The 14,398-nt window shown below is 40.5% G+C and overlaps 1 protein-coding gene across 1 annotated transcript; it reads left to right on the top strand.

The window, feature by feature from the left end:
* The first annotated feature begins 5,885 nt into the window (after positions 1–5,885).
* LOC112140644 lies at positions 5,886–8,264 on the top strand. Its single transcript, XM_024263641.2, has 2 exons — positions 5,886–7,523; positions 7,722–8,264. The coding sequence occupies exons 1-2, from the start codon at positions 6,738–6,740 to the stop codon at positions 7,764–7,766; spliced, it is 831 nt and encodes a 276-aa protein (XP_024119409.1). The 5' UTR covers positions 5,886–6,737; the 3' UTR covers positions 7,767–8,264.
* The last annotated feature ends 6,134 nt before the right edge of the window (positions 8,265–14,398 follow it).

Raw genomic sequence — 14,398 nt, 5'->3', positions numbered from 1 at the left:
CATGTATTTTGGTGCTAAACCATTCAAAGCTTTATAAACCAGTAACAGAACTTTAAAGTCTATCCTCTGTAAATGGACGTATTAATCTAAGTTAAGCTAGTGTCCACACAGAGTTTTGAATCGTTCAGATTAAAATATTTTAGCGAAAAAAGACAAACATGAAATACGTGATACATCTAGTCCTTTAAATTGTCATACTCAAAGAACATATCAGCGAAATAAATAGTTATTTTATAGAGAATTATGATAACATACTCTTTAACTTACTTTTGTTTGTTCCGCCATCTGTCTTCAAATTAGCTCGTCTTCTTCTGGTTTTACGGCGGCTGGCAACCAACTAAAAGGCGCATTACCGCTGCCTACTGGTAAGGAGTCAGAAGATGTCCGTTGGCCATGACACCTCAATCCGCCATGACACCTCAAACCGCCATGTTTGTCTGGAGCTGGGCCCCTCTCCCTTCAGAGCTCCCCTGCAGGTGGTGGGCCCACTGGGGAGTGATCCCACGTCGCTCCTTCGGGTTGGACCCGACCGGGGCCCGTGGAAGGAGCCCCAGCCACCAGGCGCTCGCCTATGAGCCCCAACCCCAGGCCTGGCTCCAGGGTGGGGCCCCGGTTACGCCAATACGGGCAACGTAGCGGAATCTCTGCTGTTGTTACTCATGAAGGGGTTCTGAACCGCTCTTTGTCTGACTTGTCACTCAGTACCTGTCTGCCATGGGAGACCCTACCAGGGGCAGAAGCCCCTGACAGCATAGCTCCTGAGATCACCCAAGCACTCAAACCCCTCCACAACGTTAAGGTGGCGGTTCAAGGAATGGGATTTCACTTTATTTGGCGAATAAATCAGTGAAAATTTGACTGGCAATAAAATGTGACATTTAAATGTATTTAAACATATAGGAATCAACATTAGAACATTTAGAACTTTCATTTGTAATAATTACAATGACTAAAAATACAAAATTTCCTCAATCTTATCTACTTTAAAACTTGATATCTGTTTACATCTGTTTAAATATAGTAATATAGCAAATACAGTAAATAAATATAGTAATATAATGGGAAAACACCAAAGATATTTGCCTTCAATTCGCCTTTCAGCCCCACTTAGGAGTAGAGGATGTCATAATCTACATGATGGACAAGCTGTACACACATCTGGATCAGCCGTCCTCATCTGCAAGGATTATGTTCTTTGACTTCTCAGCGCATTCAACACAGTCAGACCAGCTCTGCTAGGTGAGAAGGTTCTGGAGATGCAAGATGGTAAATATAAATTAAAAAGAACTGTTACCCTTCACTGGGAAGTCCAAATAAAACACATTAAAACATCAAAACCTGGTAAATGACTTGACTGTTCAATATAAACAAGAAACAAAACTTGAATCAGTAAACAAACAAAAAAACAAACCACACAAAACGAAATTATCCACCTCTCCTGTGGTGTGTTATTCGATACGACCCTTTTAACAAAGATTGAATAAATAAAAAAAATAAAACAGAGTTTTAGATACAACCAGATATGAAATAAAAATGAAACAAATAATAGGTAGGACTTAACAATTCAAAAATAATAGAGTTCTTGGTCTCCTCAGACCAACCAACCTCAAAACAAAAGAACGTCGCTATCAATCCTCTCCCCGCTGGGAGTCAGAACGCTCTAAGGCAGTGTTAGATCAGTCTCGTGCAGTTCTTTCTGGCAGTAAATCAGTTCAATAGTTCGTACTCCTGACTGGTTCGCCAGTCAACTTAAGTTTTCAACATAAAAAAAACGTTCACGCTTGTCTCCGGGGCCTTTGTCACTTCCCGAGCTTAATCTGAGCGTCAGCAAAAAGAAAATAAAAACAGTACCTTTTATCTTGTAGAACAGAAAGTTGTTACCAGGACGGATCAATGGAGAGCGAACTGCATGGCAGGGAACTCCTTCTTCCATACACTGCTCGATCTGGCTGTTCCGCCCTCACCGGGAACTGGCTCTCGTCCCCACCACAAGGGGGCTGTCGCGGGTCTCCGAAGATCCGATGGCTGCGGCCTGCTCTCTCTCCCACACGTGCCGGCTGTCGTCAGGTACTGCCAACGTAACTGGATGAAGGTAGACGCGCCCCGAAGCTCCGACGTTCCCGCCTCGGTCAATCCGATGTCTGCGGCTGCCTCGTCTCCTCCACACGCCGGCCGTCCTCCCGCTCAGCTCACTCAACTAGACAGAGACAGCGCCGCTCCAAACAGTTTACCACCGAGAGTACAGGGACTGCATTTTAATGCTCGTTTTCCTCGCCTTTTTCGTCTCCGCCCTCCTTTCGTCCGACTTCGTCTCTTGCCGTTCCCGCGTTCCTCTCCCTCATTCCGGTCCGCCCTGACGTCATCCCCGGTCCGGTGTCAATTTTTGTCTCCCCGTTACACAAAGTTTCATCTTCGCCGCACTTTTCCAGCTTGCAGCCTGAATTAGACGCAGCCGTCTGAGGAGCACGAGACAAACTTCAAGGGATGTTGTCGTATTTTCAAACAGAAAAAAGATCCATCTGTTCACTTGTTAGGATGGTTATTTATTTTAAATACCGCTGAACGCGCTTCTCACGTGCATCGCATCAGACTGTAACGTGGCAGCGCGTGTGAAGTGATAAGCTGCCCTAGGGTAGAACAGGTTCTACCCTAGGGCTGGGTGTAGCCAATCTGATTTAAAAGTTTTATAGCACTAGGGATAAAAGATGTTGTGTACCCGTTTGTTTTCCTGGATGGGACAATAAAACGACGGCCAGACGGTAACATTGAGAAACTGGAGGACAGGATGTGTTCGTTTGTTTGAATAATGGTTTTTGCTCTCTGTACCACCTGCCTCTCCCACAGAGAGTTCAGACTCTTCTGTTGAATACCTGTGATCCTAGAACAGACTGTAACGATCTTATTAAGTCTGTTTTTGTCTTTGATAGACAAGCCGCCAAACCAACAGACAAAAGAAAACATTAAAAGGCTGTCAATAAAAGACTGATAAAACATGCTTAAAATTTTGTTACAGACTTTAAAAGAGGCCAGCCGTCTTAGTAGGTAGGTTCTTTGTTGGCATCGTGTCACTAAGGATTCTGTGTTTGTGTCAGATTTTAGGGTGGAGTCAAACACAGTCCCTAAATATTTATAATTTCCAACAATTTCAACTTCCTGTCCGTTAATGGAGCTTGCTTGTGGTTTCACTTTGTTTCTTCTAAAGTCATTGATGAGTTCTTTTGTTTTCTCAACATTCAACTCTAAGAAATTCTTGTCACACCAGTCTACAAAATCTGACATGGCACTGCCATGGTCCAGCTCAGGTTCTTGTTGGAGGGTCAGGAGTGCTGTGTCATCGAACTTCACCAAGTAGCTGCCCTCGCTCTGTGACCTGCAGCTGTTAGTATAGAGGATAAAAAGGAGTGGCGATAGAACACAGCCTTGTGGAGAGCCTGTGTTTGAGACCACGACATCTGATAGGGCTCCATTCACAAAGACCTGCTGTTTTCGATCTGTTAAGAAATTTAAAAGCAAGAGTAAAAGTTGATCAGGTAAATTAAAATCAGTGGCTAGCCGTGAGATTAAAATGTGTGGTTGCATTTTGTTAAAAGCTGATGAAAAATCCGCAAATAAAAGTCTTGCATAGGATTTTGGTTTTTCCAAATGTTTGTAAATACTGTCAAGAATAAAAAGTTTTGCATCATCTACACCTTTGCGAGCTTGATAAGCAAAATGCAGGGGGTCAAATTTTCCAAGCACCGAAGACAATATTTCCCCTTTAATAATTTTTTCAAAAACTTTCATAACGAGCAATGTAAGTGCAATAGGCCTGAACTCATTTAATAGTCTGGGATTTTTTGTTTTTGGGATTGGAATTATTGTTGATTTTTTCCAACATGAGGGGATCTGACTTTTGTTTACACACAGCTGGAAGAGTATGGAAAAGACTCCACCCAGCTGGTAAGCACAGGAGCTCAGTGTGCGCCCACAGATCGCATCGGGGCCAGGCGCCTTCTTTATGGTGGTTCTTTGTAACAGAGCTGTGACCTGGTCTTTGTCCATCACAAAGTCATTGAGTGGTGTAAGGGAGGATTTTAGTGCTGTGATGTTTTGCATAAAATCATGACTTTCAAACCGAGTAAAAAAGGTATTAAAAGCATTGGGTAATTCTGAGTCTAAAACACCTTGAACAGTGACATATTGCTTTGCTTCTTCAGTTTGCTTGTTAATGGAGGCTATAGTTTTGAGTCCCTGACAGGCTGCTCTGATATTACCCCCCCTGAACTGTGTTTCAATTTTTCCTTTGTACTTTAATTTGGCTTTTTCTATTTCCCTTTTCACTTCTTTGGAGATTGCCTTTTTTTCAAGAGGGTTGCCTGTAAAAAATGACCTTTTCTTTTCATTGATGGCCATTTTAAGTTCCTTTGTAATCCATGGTTTGTGGTTTGAATAAACAACAACTTTTTTTGAAGGTATATTAAGATCCACGCAAAAGGAAATGTAGGAAGAAACAATGTCACAGAGTTCACCAATATTATCACAACTCTCATAAAAGCAGTCCCAATCAGTGAGATCAAAGCAAGCCTGGAGAGAGGCAGTATTATCTGCTGACCAGATTTTTACGCTCCTCTCCTCATGCTTAAGTCGTCTAAAAACTGACTTGTACACAGGAACTAAAATTATACAGATATGATAGGAAGCACCCAGGGGTGGCATGGGCAGAGATTTATAAGCGCGGCTTATTGAGCCATAACAAAGATCAAGCTTTGAATTGATAGCTGTGGTGGTACAGGACACATACTGATCATAGGTTTTAAGAGTTTTGGTCAAAGTGCAGTGATTGAAATCCCCGAGGATAAACCTCGGAGCGTCTGGGCTGATTGAGTTGAGTCTGTGTGTGACGTCCTCGATCAGCTGATTCGCCGCAGTCATGTTGACTCGCGGGTGAATGTAAACAAGGGTAAAAAACAGTTGTTGAAATTCCCGCGGTAGATAGTAGGGACGAACTGAAACAGAGAGGAGTTCAATGTCCGGGGTGCAGATCTTTTCTCGGACCACGACGGTGTTACAGTACCTCTGGTTCACATAGAGACACACACCTCCTCCACGATTCTTTCCGGTGATTTCTGGCGAGCGATCCAGTCGAAGTGGGCTTCCAAACCCACTTATGACCAGTTCCTCGTTCCGGTCCACGTCACTGAGCCACGTTTCCGTAAATGCGAGCAAGCCCGTTTCCCGAATTTCTGTTTTAAGTTTGGCCCATGCTTCCAACTCATCCACCTTGTTCCTGATGGACTGCACATTGGAGAGCAGGACCGTGGGAAGGGGGGCAGCCGGTTGTTCAGGCTGAGGCTCTTCAGTCTCCGACGTACATCTCCTCTCCTTCCTCTTTTCCTCCGGGAAGTCTCACAGGCGACGGGGGGGACATTGAGGTTCCGCTGGGTAAATATCTCCACAGGTATTCCCGATGGAATCCCCGAGTCGGTAGAAGTTCTCAGTGAAAGCAGGAATTCACGGCTGAAAGAGATGAGTTTCCAGGGTTGGCAGTTTCCGTCGTGAGGGCCTACGGTCCAATTACAGGTAGACGCCAACAGCAGTGAAATGGAGAAAAAAGTGGCCAGGCTCCAAAAAAACATATCCATATTCCAAAGTGGTCTTGGTCACACAGGATATAACGTTTCATGCACCCAAAAGTAAAACAAAAGACGTTAACACATACAGACAGAAACAATGCCAGAGAGATTGCTCCAGGTCACACACCTTGAAGCGCCCCCTACCGCTTACTCTGGTGATGTTGGGGATGAAGGTGCAGCATTGCTCCCCGAACATCGAGCAGACTCCTCCTTTCTCGGCGAGTAGCATGTCCAAAGCTATCCTGTTCTGGAATGGCATCAGAGAGGTAGCCTGTAGTTGGCCATGTACTGCTTTAAAACCTGCTAGAGTCCAATTTCCTAGCTTCTGACCATTAAAATGGATGAAGATAATCCTGCCAACGTTCCTATTTGGGGTCACTGGAAACAGTGCACTTATGATTGGAATATTCTCAAACCCAGCAGCGACTTGATCCGCTAATTCATATTCATCTGGAACACCACGAGGAACACCTATAGCATCAATGTAAGTGGGATCATTCTCCAACCATGGTGCTGAGCTTTTACTGAGGTGCCAATCACCTGCATAAAGGCTAGATAGTCTGTGCACGAGATCTCCTGTCGAGGTAGGAAAGACAGAAACTGGCAACAGTAAAATCACCAGAGCACAAACACCTGTGACATTTATAGGCATCTTGTCATAAAGGTTATCAGCGCCACACCACCACCAAACATCTCCTCTGGACACTGGTCTAAAATACTGATCAACTGCAACAGAGAAGATATTCAATGACAAATTAGCTAAATTCTACGGAGCCCCTGACCTGACATGTTTAAAAAAAAATATTATTTTGTTCCCACAAGTTATTATTTCGTTCCCACAAGTTATTATTTCGTTCCCACGAATTAATTATTTCGTTCGAACAAAATAATTAAGATCTTTAAAATCAAAAAAATCATAAAAAGAGACTCTTTATCCGGACGGACCGGAAATTATTACCGGAAGTTGCTACGGAATCTAAAAGGCAGTGCACCGCGGTACTATTTTTAATGAAGAAAGTGTATTTACAACTTAAGGATATCTTTTATCTTTTAATATCTGGATGGTTCCCACAATTTTAAATTTGAACAAAGGATAGGGATAATTTAATTAAGGTGTATTTCCAAATGGGAATGAATTATAAAGAGATTTTGCAGATCCTGGCATTACATGGAATCATCATTTCGGAGAGACATTTATACAGACTTTTGAGAGGAATGAGACTGGAAAGGCGGAGGTATGACTTGGATGAAGCTATCGATTTCATAGTTGAGCAACTGCAAGGCGATGGACAGGATCACGGATACAGGTGGATGTATACGAAATGTAAACAACGGGGTATCCGTGTACGAAAAGAAGACGTGAGGATTCTTCTCTCTCTTCTTGACCCTGTCGGCTGTCATGTTCGCCAGAGAAGACGCCTCAGAAGAAGACATTATTTTGCTAAAGGTCCAAACTATGTGTGGCACATAGATTCATACGACAAGTTAAACCCATATGGAATATGCATTAATCGCTGCACTGACGGTTTCTCCCGTAAAATCATCTGGCTGCGGCCTGCCTTCACCAATAGCGACCCCAAAGTTATCGGGGGGTACTTCCTAGAGGCAGTGGAGCACTGTGAGGGTTGCCCCAGAATCATACGAACAGACTTGGGAACCGAAAATGTTGTGGTGAGAGACATTCAGCGGTATCTCCGAAGAGACTGTGATGATGACAGAGCAGCAGAAAGAAGTCACATCACAGGGGCGAGTACCGCCAACCAGAGGATTGAAAGTTGGTGGGGACTGATGAGAAAAGAAGGAATCGAACGGTGGATCGCGATGCTGTCAGAGCTAAAGGATGATGGCTTTTTCTCTGGAGACTTCTTGGATAAGGCTTTGTCGCAGTTTTGCTTCATGCCGATAATTCAGGTAATATATATATAAACTCTAAATTATTATTTTTATTACTTTCTGTAGGGCATGTTTGTGACCACAAACACACCATGTAATTTGTATTTGCACTCTTCTATATAAGTCTACTTTGTAAACCAAAGATTATTTTAACTAATGTAACTGGTTATAATATGTACCCCGTGTTTCTAAATGTTGCTTTCATTTTCACAACAGGAGGTACTAAATGACATCAAAGTGTCTGGAATGCACACCGCATAAGACCTTCAAGGAACCAGCACGTGCCCTGTGGGATACCTAATGTCATGTACATGGCTCCACACCTCTGGGATGCAGAAGACTTCCTTGTCCCTCTGAATGACGATTTGACCATCTGCAAAAGCAGATGCACTTTTTTAAGTTCTGTCCCTTGTGAAATTGATGCGTTCGAACTTTTTACAATAACAATGCAGGAGTCACATTTACAGTTTCCATCCACCATGTCTCAGTCGCTTGAGTTATATTTTAATCTGAGGGAAAACGTTCGTTCACAGATGACTGAAGACGTTTAAGAACTGGATGACAAAGATAATACTGTATGGAACACGTTTTGGTATTTTGCTTACAACTAGAATTAAAACAAATAAGCATCACATTAGAGACTGGCAATGACATTGTTTGTTATTAGAAAATGTATCTATAGTTATTATTTAATGCATGTAATCCATCAAAATTTTGTATTTAAAAGAAAAAAAACAAAACAAAAAAAACAAAAACAAAGTCTTTACTTAGCATTAAGATGTGTTATGCGTAATAAAAAAACCCATTTGTGCAAATCGTGTTTATTGTCTTTTTGTTTGAAAAATACAAAACACTAAGAACAATTCTCATTGGAATGAATAGAAATATAATTATAATCAAAAAAATCTTCAAAAAAATATAGAACAGAATTTGCCACATTCAAGAGATAAACAGCAGTACAACTCTGAATGATAATAAACATTTAAAATATAATAATTTTGAAATCAATAACAAATATTATTGTACATATTTGTGCAAACCATAAGGAATTGTTGACTTTTCTCTGAAAAATACTAACTTAAAAATCCTTGGAATTGTGAATAATCAAAGGAATCTTTAGAACTGAATTTTCTTCATTACAAAAGCCAACAAAAACATTCCAAATAATGAAATCAGCTGCATGTTCTTTGTATTTGTTTCTCCTCAAATGACATCCATTACCCACATGGCACTTGTGAGTATGCTATTGAATTCGCTGCGGAAATCAGGATAGCTGTGGTAACCAATTGGTAGTTTCAAAATGCATCCACATGTGTGGGACTGTGGTCTCTGGAGGAACTCAGAGGTTTCTACAAACTGAACAGTAATTGACTTGTCCAAAACATGGGATCCAGTGCAGAAACGTAAGAAGAGATGAAGAGTGTTGGAATCGGTTTCCCCTATGTACCTTTTCAGATAACGGGCAACCATTGACTGGCTTGCTGTCATCTCCTCTGGAAAGTTTAGGTGGTCCTTTACTTTTTTTGCTGTTGGTTTTTTTTGTGTAATGAACTCTTTCAGACTGTGCCGTGGAAGTGAACTACTTATCAAGCTCAAAATTGGTTTCCAACACTTGATGACGTAATTCGAGGCCTGAATGATTAGCTTGTGCCCTATCTGTGTTACAATGGGAAAGAGTGTGTCTTTGGTAGGCAGCTGCCTACAGTCAAGTGTTCCAAGTAAATCAAGCAATTCATCTCTTTCCACTGAGTCAAAGTCCTCCAAAGCCTTCACAAGAACATCTTTTTCCTCTTGTGATACATACATCAACACTGAATCTTTGAAGCTACTGGTTATTGATCCATGTATCACTTCTTACAGAAAGGGGACTGCAAGTTTCACTGGGAAGTATGAAACTTGCTTCCAGCCCACCACAAACACTCGAGCCACAGCCTGCCATTCTTCCATCTGGAAGTCATGCCTGATGAATGGCACTTTCACTTGAACTCCCAATGTGCAACAATCGTAGAAATCATTCCAAAATTCTGTCAGGCTGTCTCGAAAAACACCTGCCCCTTCACCTTGTTCAAGCTCCCCATTTGGTAAACGCATTTTGATCCTAACCTCTGACGACAGAACTTTTGGATCCTTAAAAGCACATATGAAATCGGTAAGACAATGACCTCTTCTCACAATCACTGTCACAGGAGAAAGCCGTTGTTCTGACATTGCCTCTGTATCTGTGCTGATCTGTTCTGCAATATTTGGGGCTGACAATGAGTTATCCACTAACTCAAAAGCATCAGCTCCTTCTGAAAGGATAGCCTGATTGTTTGGCTCATCTACTCTCAGTTCCATCGTGTCATGAGTGCGTAAGATAACAGCTGTGTCTGTTTCTTCATCATCACTTACAGTTAAGTGTCCATCCCACACAAGTGTGTCATCTAATTCAAAAGCTCCATTCATGTACATTCCACCAACTGTATGTTGGTCTGATGATTCTTGATTAGTAACTTCCACCTCCAATGTTTCAACAATCTGACTTGGCTCGTTTTCAGTGAGATCTATCATTGAGGAATGACTTCTTGGATCATCTTCTTCTTCTTCGTCTGACTGATTCTGTTTCATTTTTTCTTTGGTGCAGAGATAAAGTCTCAATAGTCTGACTTTGCTAAGAGCATACAACTGTTCAATAGTATTGGAAACACAAATGTCCATCTGGGAGCTCTCAATATGAGTGGAATAATGTGAAAGACACAAGTTTTTTTTTGTAAAGCCTCCAGGAAAGAACAGACTTTCAGCCATTGCTTTGACATCTTCCACAGTTTTTTGTTTGTCAATTGACAGATGCCTTGTGCAACCACCATTAGCAGACTTCACCTGTTTGTATCTCTGCGCAGTCTCATCAAAGTCCATCCAGCCAATCTCGATTCGTCTCATTTGTCGCTTGGCGTTTACATTTCCATCAAGTTTAGCACACCGCTTTTTCACAGGCTCCTCAGTTCCACGCAATCTTTGCCGCAGTCTTGAAAGGATGGACTCCTTCCTGGATGATACACTCTCTGACAAAGCATTTCGTCTGCGGAAGGCTACAGTTGAAACTCTGTCTCCAACTTTGGGGATATATTTTGCCAAGTCAGTGTCGGTCATCAGTGGAATAACAGCTGCGTCAATCTGAGGAAATAAAGAGGTGTGCCACTTTACACAAACAAAGTGATAATACACAATATATAGTAATACAAATAGATAAAAGCTCAGAGCAAGTAACTCAAGGCTCGGTTAGAGATGACTGCCTCACTCCTCTACGCAGGAGTACTTTTAGTCAGTCGGCCTGGTCAGGGAGAAGTGCTTGTGAATGGATCCGACTGTCCACTACATAAAAGTTTCAAAAAAGAATTGAAAAGTGTCTTATTGACACTCACTTCGTTGAGAATGTTTTCTTGATTCTCTGTGATGTCTTGTTCTTTGTAATTTTGTATTGTTGTATTACATTTTATATTAGAGCTACTGGACATTTAAGATTTTATTAGCTTTTAACATATTTGTCATTTGTACATTTTGTCACATTGTTCTTGGTGTTTTTACAGCATCATGGCCATAAGACCACAGATGAAAACTAGCCATTCGGCCAATTTCTGGCTGTTTTAAAATCCTTTGTTTTGTCTTGTTATATCATGTGTGTGTGTGTGTTTTAATTATGTTGTCTCATTTGAAATAAATAAATAATAATAATAATGAAAAAAAAACTTTAGGTGAACTAACTTAAAGTTAAATGTCCAGTTCCCTGAAAGTTTATGACAGTGGTGAGATAAAATATTGTTTCTCCTTTATCTTTAATTTGTCTTAGCAACAACCCTCATGTTTAGCTAAAATTTACAAAAGAAGACCATTTGTTTGGTTTGGAGTGCAATCTAGTGGCAATTAAATAAAGCCTCTTAATTTAAGAAATGTGTTGGTATAACTGATTTAAATGAACGTTCTGGGTAATTGTCTTTACATGACTGAGTTCTTTATATCTGGTGAATATATATTTGTTACCAAATTAATTTTTTAGAAATTAATTTGACGAAGGTAATGAAGGGGTTATTACATAACTAATGTCCATGACAAAATTACCTTAAGTAACATGAACTGACGTTGGATCTAAAAGAACTCGCGCTGGCTACGTTTTGACATTATGCTAACGGCTAACGATGCTATCAATAGTTCTGCAACAGCAAAATAATGTCATTGACTGATTAGCATCATATTTACTTTACATTCCTCTATCTTTGTCCTGCCTTCCCTCCTCTTCTTTTCTTCTTGCCTCTCTGGACAGTTTTAAAAACAGCGAATGCATTTAGGCTTGTGCTTTTTTCCTTTCTTCTTCCCTTAGTTTGACGCCCCTTTATGTGCACAGTGCACCCCTCTTAGCATTTGCCATTAGCCTAATGTCTGTAAAACAAAAATGAACGTAGGTTAAGCTAAACTATAAACTATTTGATATCTCAGCTCAAATGAGAATATGTTACACAGAGGCACGTAAAGAATGCAAGGTACTTACTGTAGAGGTTTGCGTTCACACAGAAGTGCGTTTCACGTGGAGCTGTCCACCTTGTGGATCCGCATGCGTGAGCACTGGGAACGCTTTAATTATCTCGGGGAAACGGAAGTTATTATTCTGTGGTAACGCTTTAATTATTTCGTGGGCACGGAATCATATTTAATGGGAACGACATATGATTTCGTGGGCACGGAATCATATTTCGTGGGAACGGATTAGTATTTTTTTTACCAATGTCAGGTCAGGGGCTCCGTAAAATTCCTTGATACATATAACACAATAAATGAAAGCCAATCTGGTTTCGGAGAAAATAGATCAACCTCAATGGCTATCATTAATGCTGTAGAGGAAATCACAAACGCTCTGGATAAAAAGAAATATGCAGCTGGAATCTTCATTGACTTAAAAAAAGCATTTGACACTCAATCATGACATCCTACTGGACAAACTGGAAGTGTTCGGGATCAGAGAAGTAGCGCTAAGTTGGGTCAAAAGCTATTTAACAGGAAGAAAACAATTAGATTAACAAATTTACATCAGTGGCCACAGGGATAAGTTGTGGTGTCCCACAAGGATCAACTCTGGGCCTCTGCTGTTCAATATTTACATCAATGATATATTCAGTGTTTCAAAACTTTTAAAACTCATTTTATTTGCTGATGACACAAATATATTCTATTCTACAGACAATCAAAGGGAACTTATCAATGTGTTGAACACAGAGTTAATCAAAATAAAATGGTGGATGGATTACAACAAACTATCTTTGAATCTAGACTAATCTAAAGTCAAATCAAACTCTACTGACCTTAGTTAATTATCACAAAAAATGAATGAACCAAAAGTAAGTTTTATTTTTGTTTTCTATTGTCTAATCAGTGCATTTAATTGTTTCTGTAATGAGTTTGAGATCATTGTGTGTTTTGTCTAGTATTCTTTAATCTATGCAATCTATGACCCTGTTCTCTAGAAACACACACCGTTTCTGTACTTGTCACCAACAGGAGGAATGTAATCTGGCCAATACGCAAACAAAGGACTTTAAAAGAGGTAAACATTTCCTCTGCGCATTTCCAGAAACAGAAGGTAAATGAAAATATTATTACTCCTAGACCTCTCAAGTTAGCACTTTTAAATGTCAGGTCTTTGGCAGGAAAACCTTTTTAATTAATGATTTTATCACTGAGAACAAAGTTGATTTTATGTTTTTAGTTGAAACCTGGTTAGATGAGAATAGTAGGGGAGCAGTTCTCACAGAGTCGGCTCCTCCCAATTATGGTGTTATCAGTGAGGAAAGAACAAGCAGAAAGGGCGGGGGGGTTGCAGTTTTGTTCAATGAAATATTTCAGTGTAAAAAGTTATCTTTTGGAAACTTTCCATGTTTTGAATACGTAGCCCTACAGCTGAAGGCCTCATTCAAAACCATATTTATAAATATATACCGCCCACCTAGATGCTGTCCAGAATTTAACCCCGAGTTTAGTGAACTGCTGTCTATAATTTGTCTTGATTTTGACTGTATAATCATGGCTGGAGATTTTAACATCCATTATGGAAATCTTGAGAACAAAGGGACTAAGGACCTGATAAACACTCTGGACAATTTCAGGTTGACTCAACATGTAACAGAGCCCACACACAACAGAGGGAATATTCTTGATTTATTGATTTCCAAAGGTCTGAACATCTCTAAGGTTACTGTATGTGATTTAGGTCTGTCTGATCACTGCTGTGTTTTCTGTGAGAGCACAATTCCAGTACACACAAATGTTTTGAGGGAGGAGATCACAAAACGGTATATAACTGAAAATACTAGTGAGATGTTCAATCAGATTTTCTCTCTGACCCCTCCCCTCTCAGGGAATTCAGTCAACGAACTTGTTAATAGCTTTAATTCCAACATGTCTAATATCATGGATAGTATTGCTCCTAGTAAGGTGAAGGTGATCTCTGGTAGGAAAAAATCTTCATGGAGAAATTCCATTCTGGTAAGGAACGGAAAACGAGAATGTCGGAAATCTGAACGCAGATGGAGAAAATCTAAACTACAGGTAGATTATGACATCTATAAAGAGAAACTTCACTTATATAATTTACAACTGAGCAATGCAAGGAAGTCCTGTTTTCTGACATTATTACCAAAAACTCCCATAATGCTCGGGCCTTATTTAATATAGTCGACAGGTTGACAAAACCCCCTGTGTCAGTGGCACCAGAACTTTACTCCACCAAAGGCTGTAATGACTTTGCCAAATTCTTCAGGGACAAAATCAAAAACATTAAACAAACAATTGTTTCATCAAATACAAGTTCAGGATATGAACCCTATCCACTAGAAACCAGTATAAACCCAATGGCTCAGTTTCAACCC

Source organism: Oryzias melastigma, unplaced genomic scaffold, assembly GCF_002922805.2.
Source record: "Oryzias melastigma strain HK-1 unplaced genomic scaffold, ASM292280v2 sc00246, whole genome shotgun sequence".
In the NCBI taxonomy this organism is placed as follows: domain Eukaryota; kingdom Metazoa; phylum Chordata; class Actinopteri; order Beloniformes; family Adrianichthyidae; genus Oryzias; species Oryzias melastigma.
This window is presented reverse-complemented; position numbering and strand designations above follow the sequence as displayed.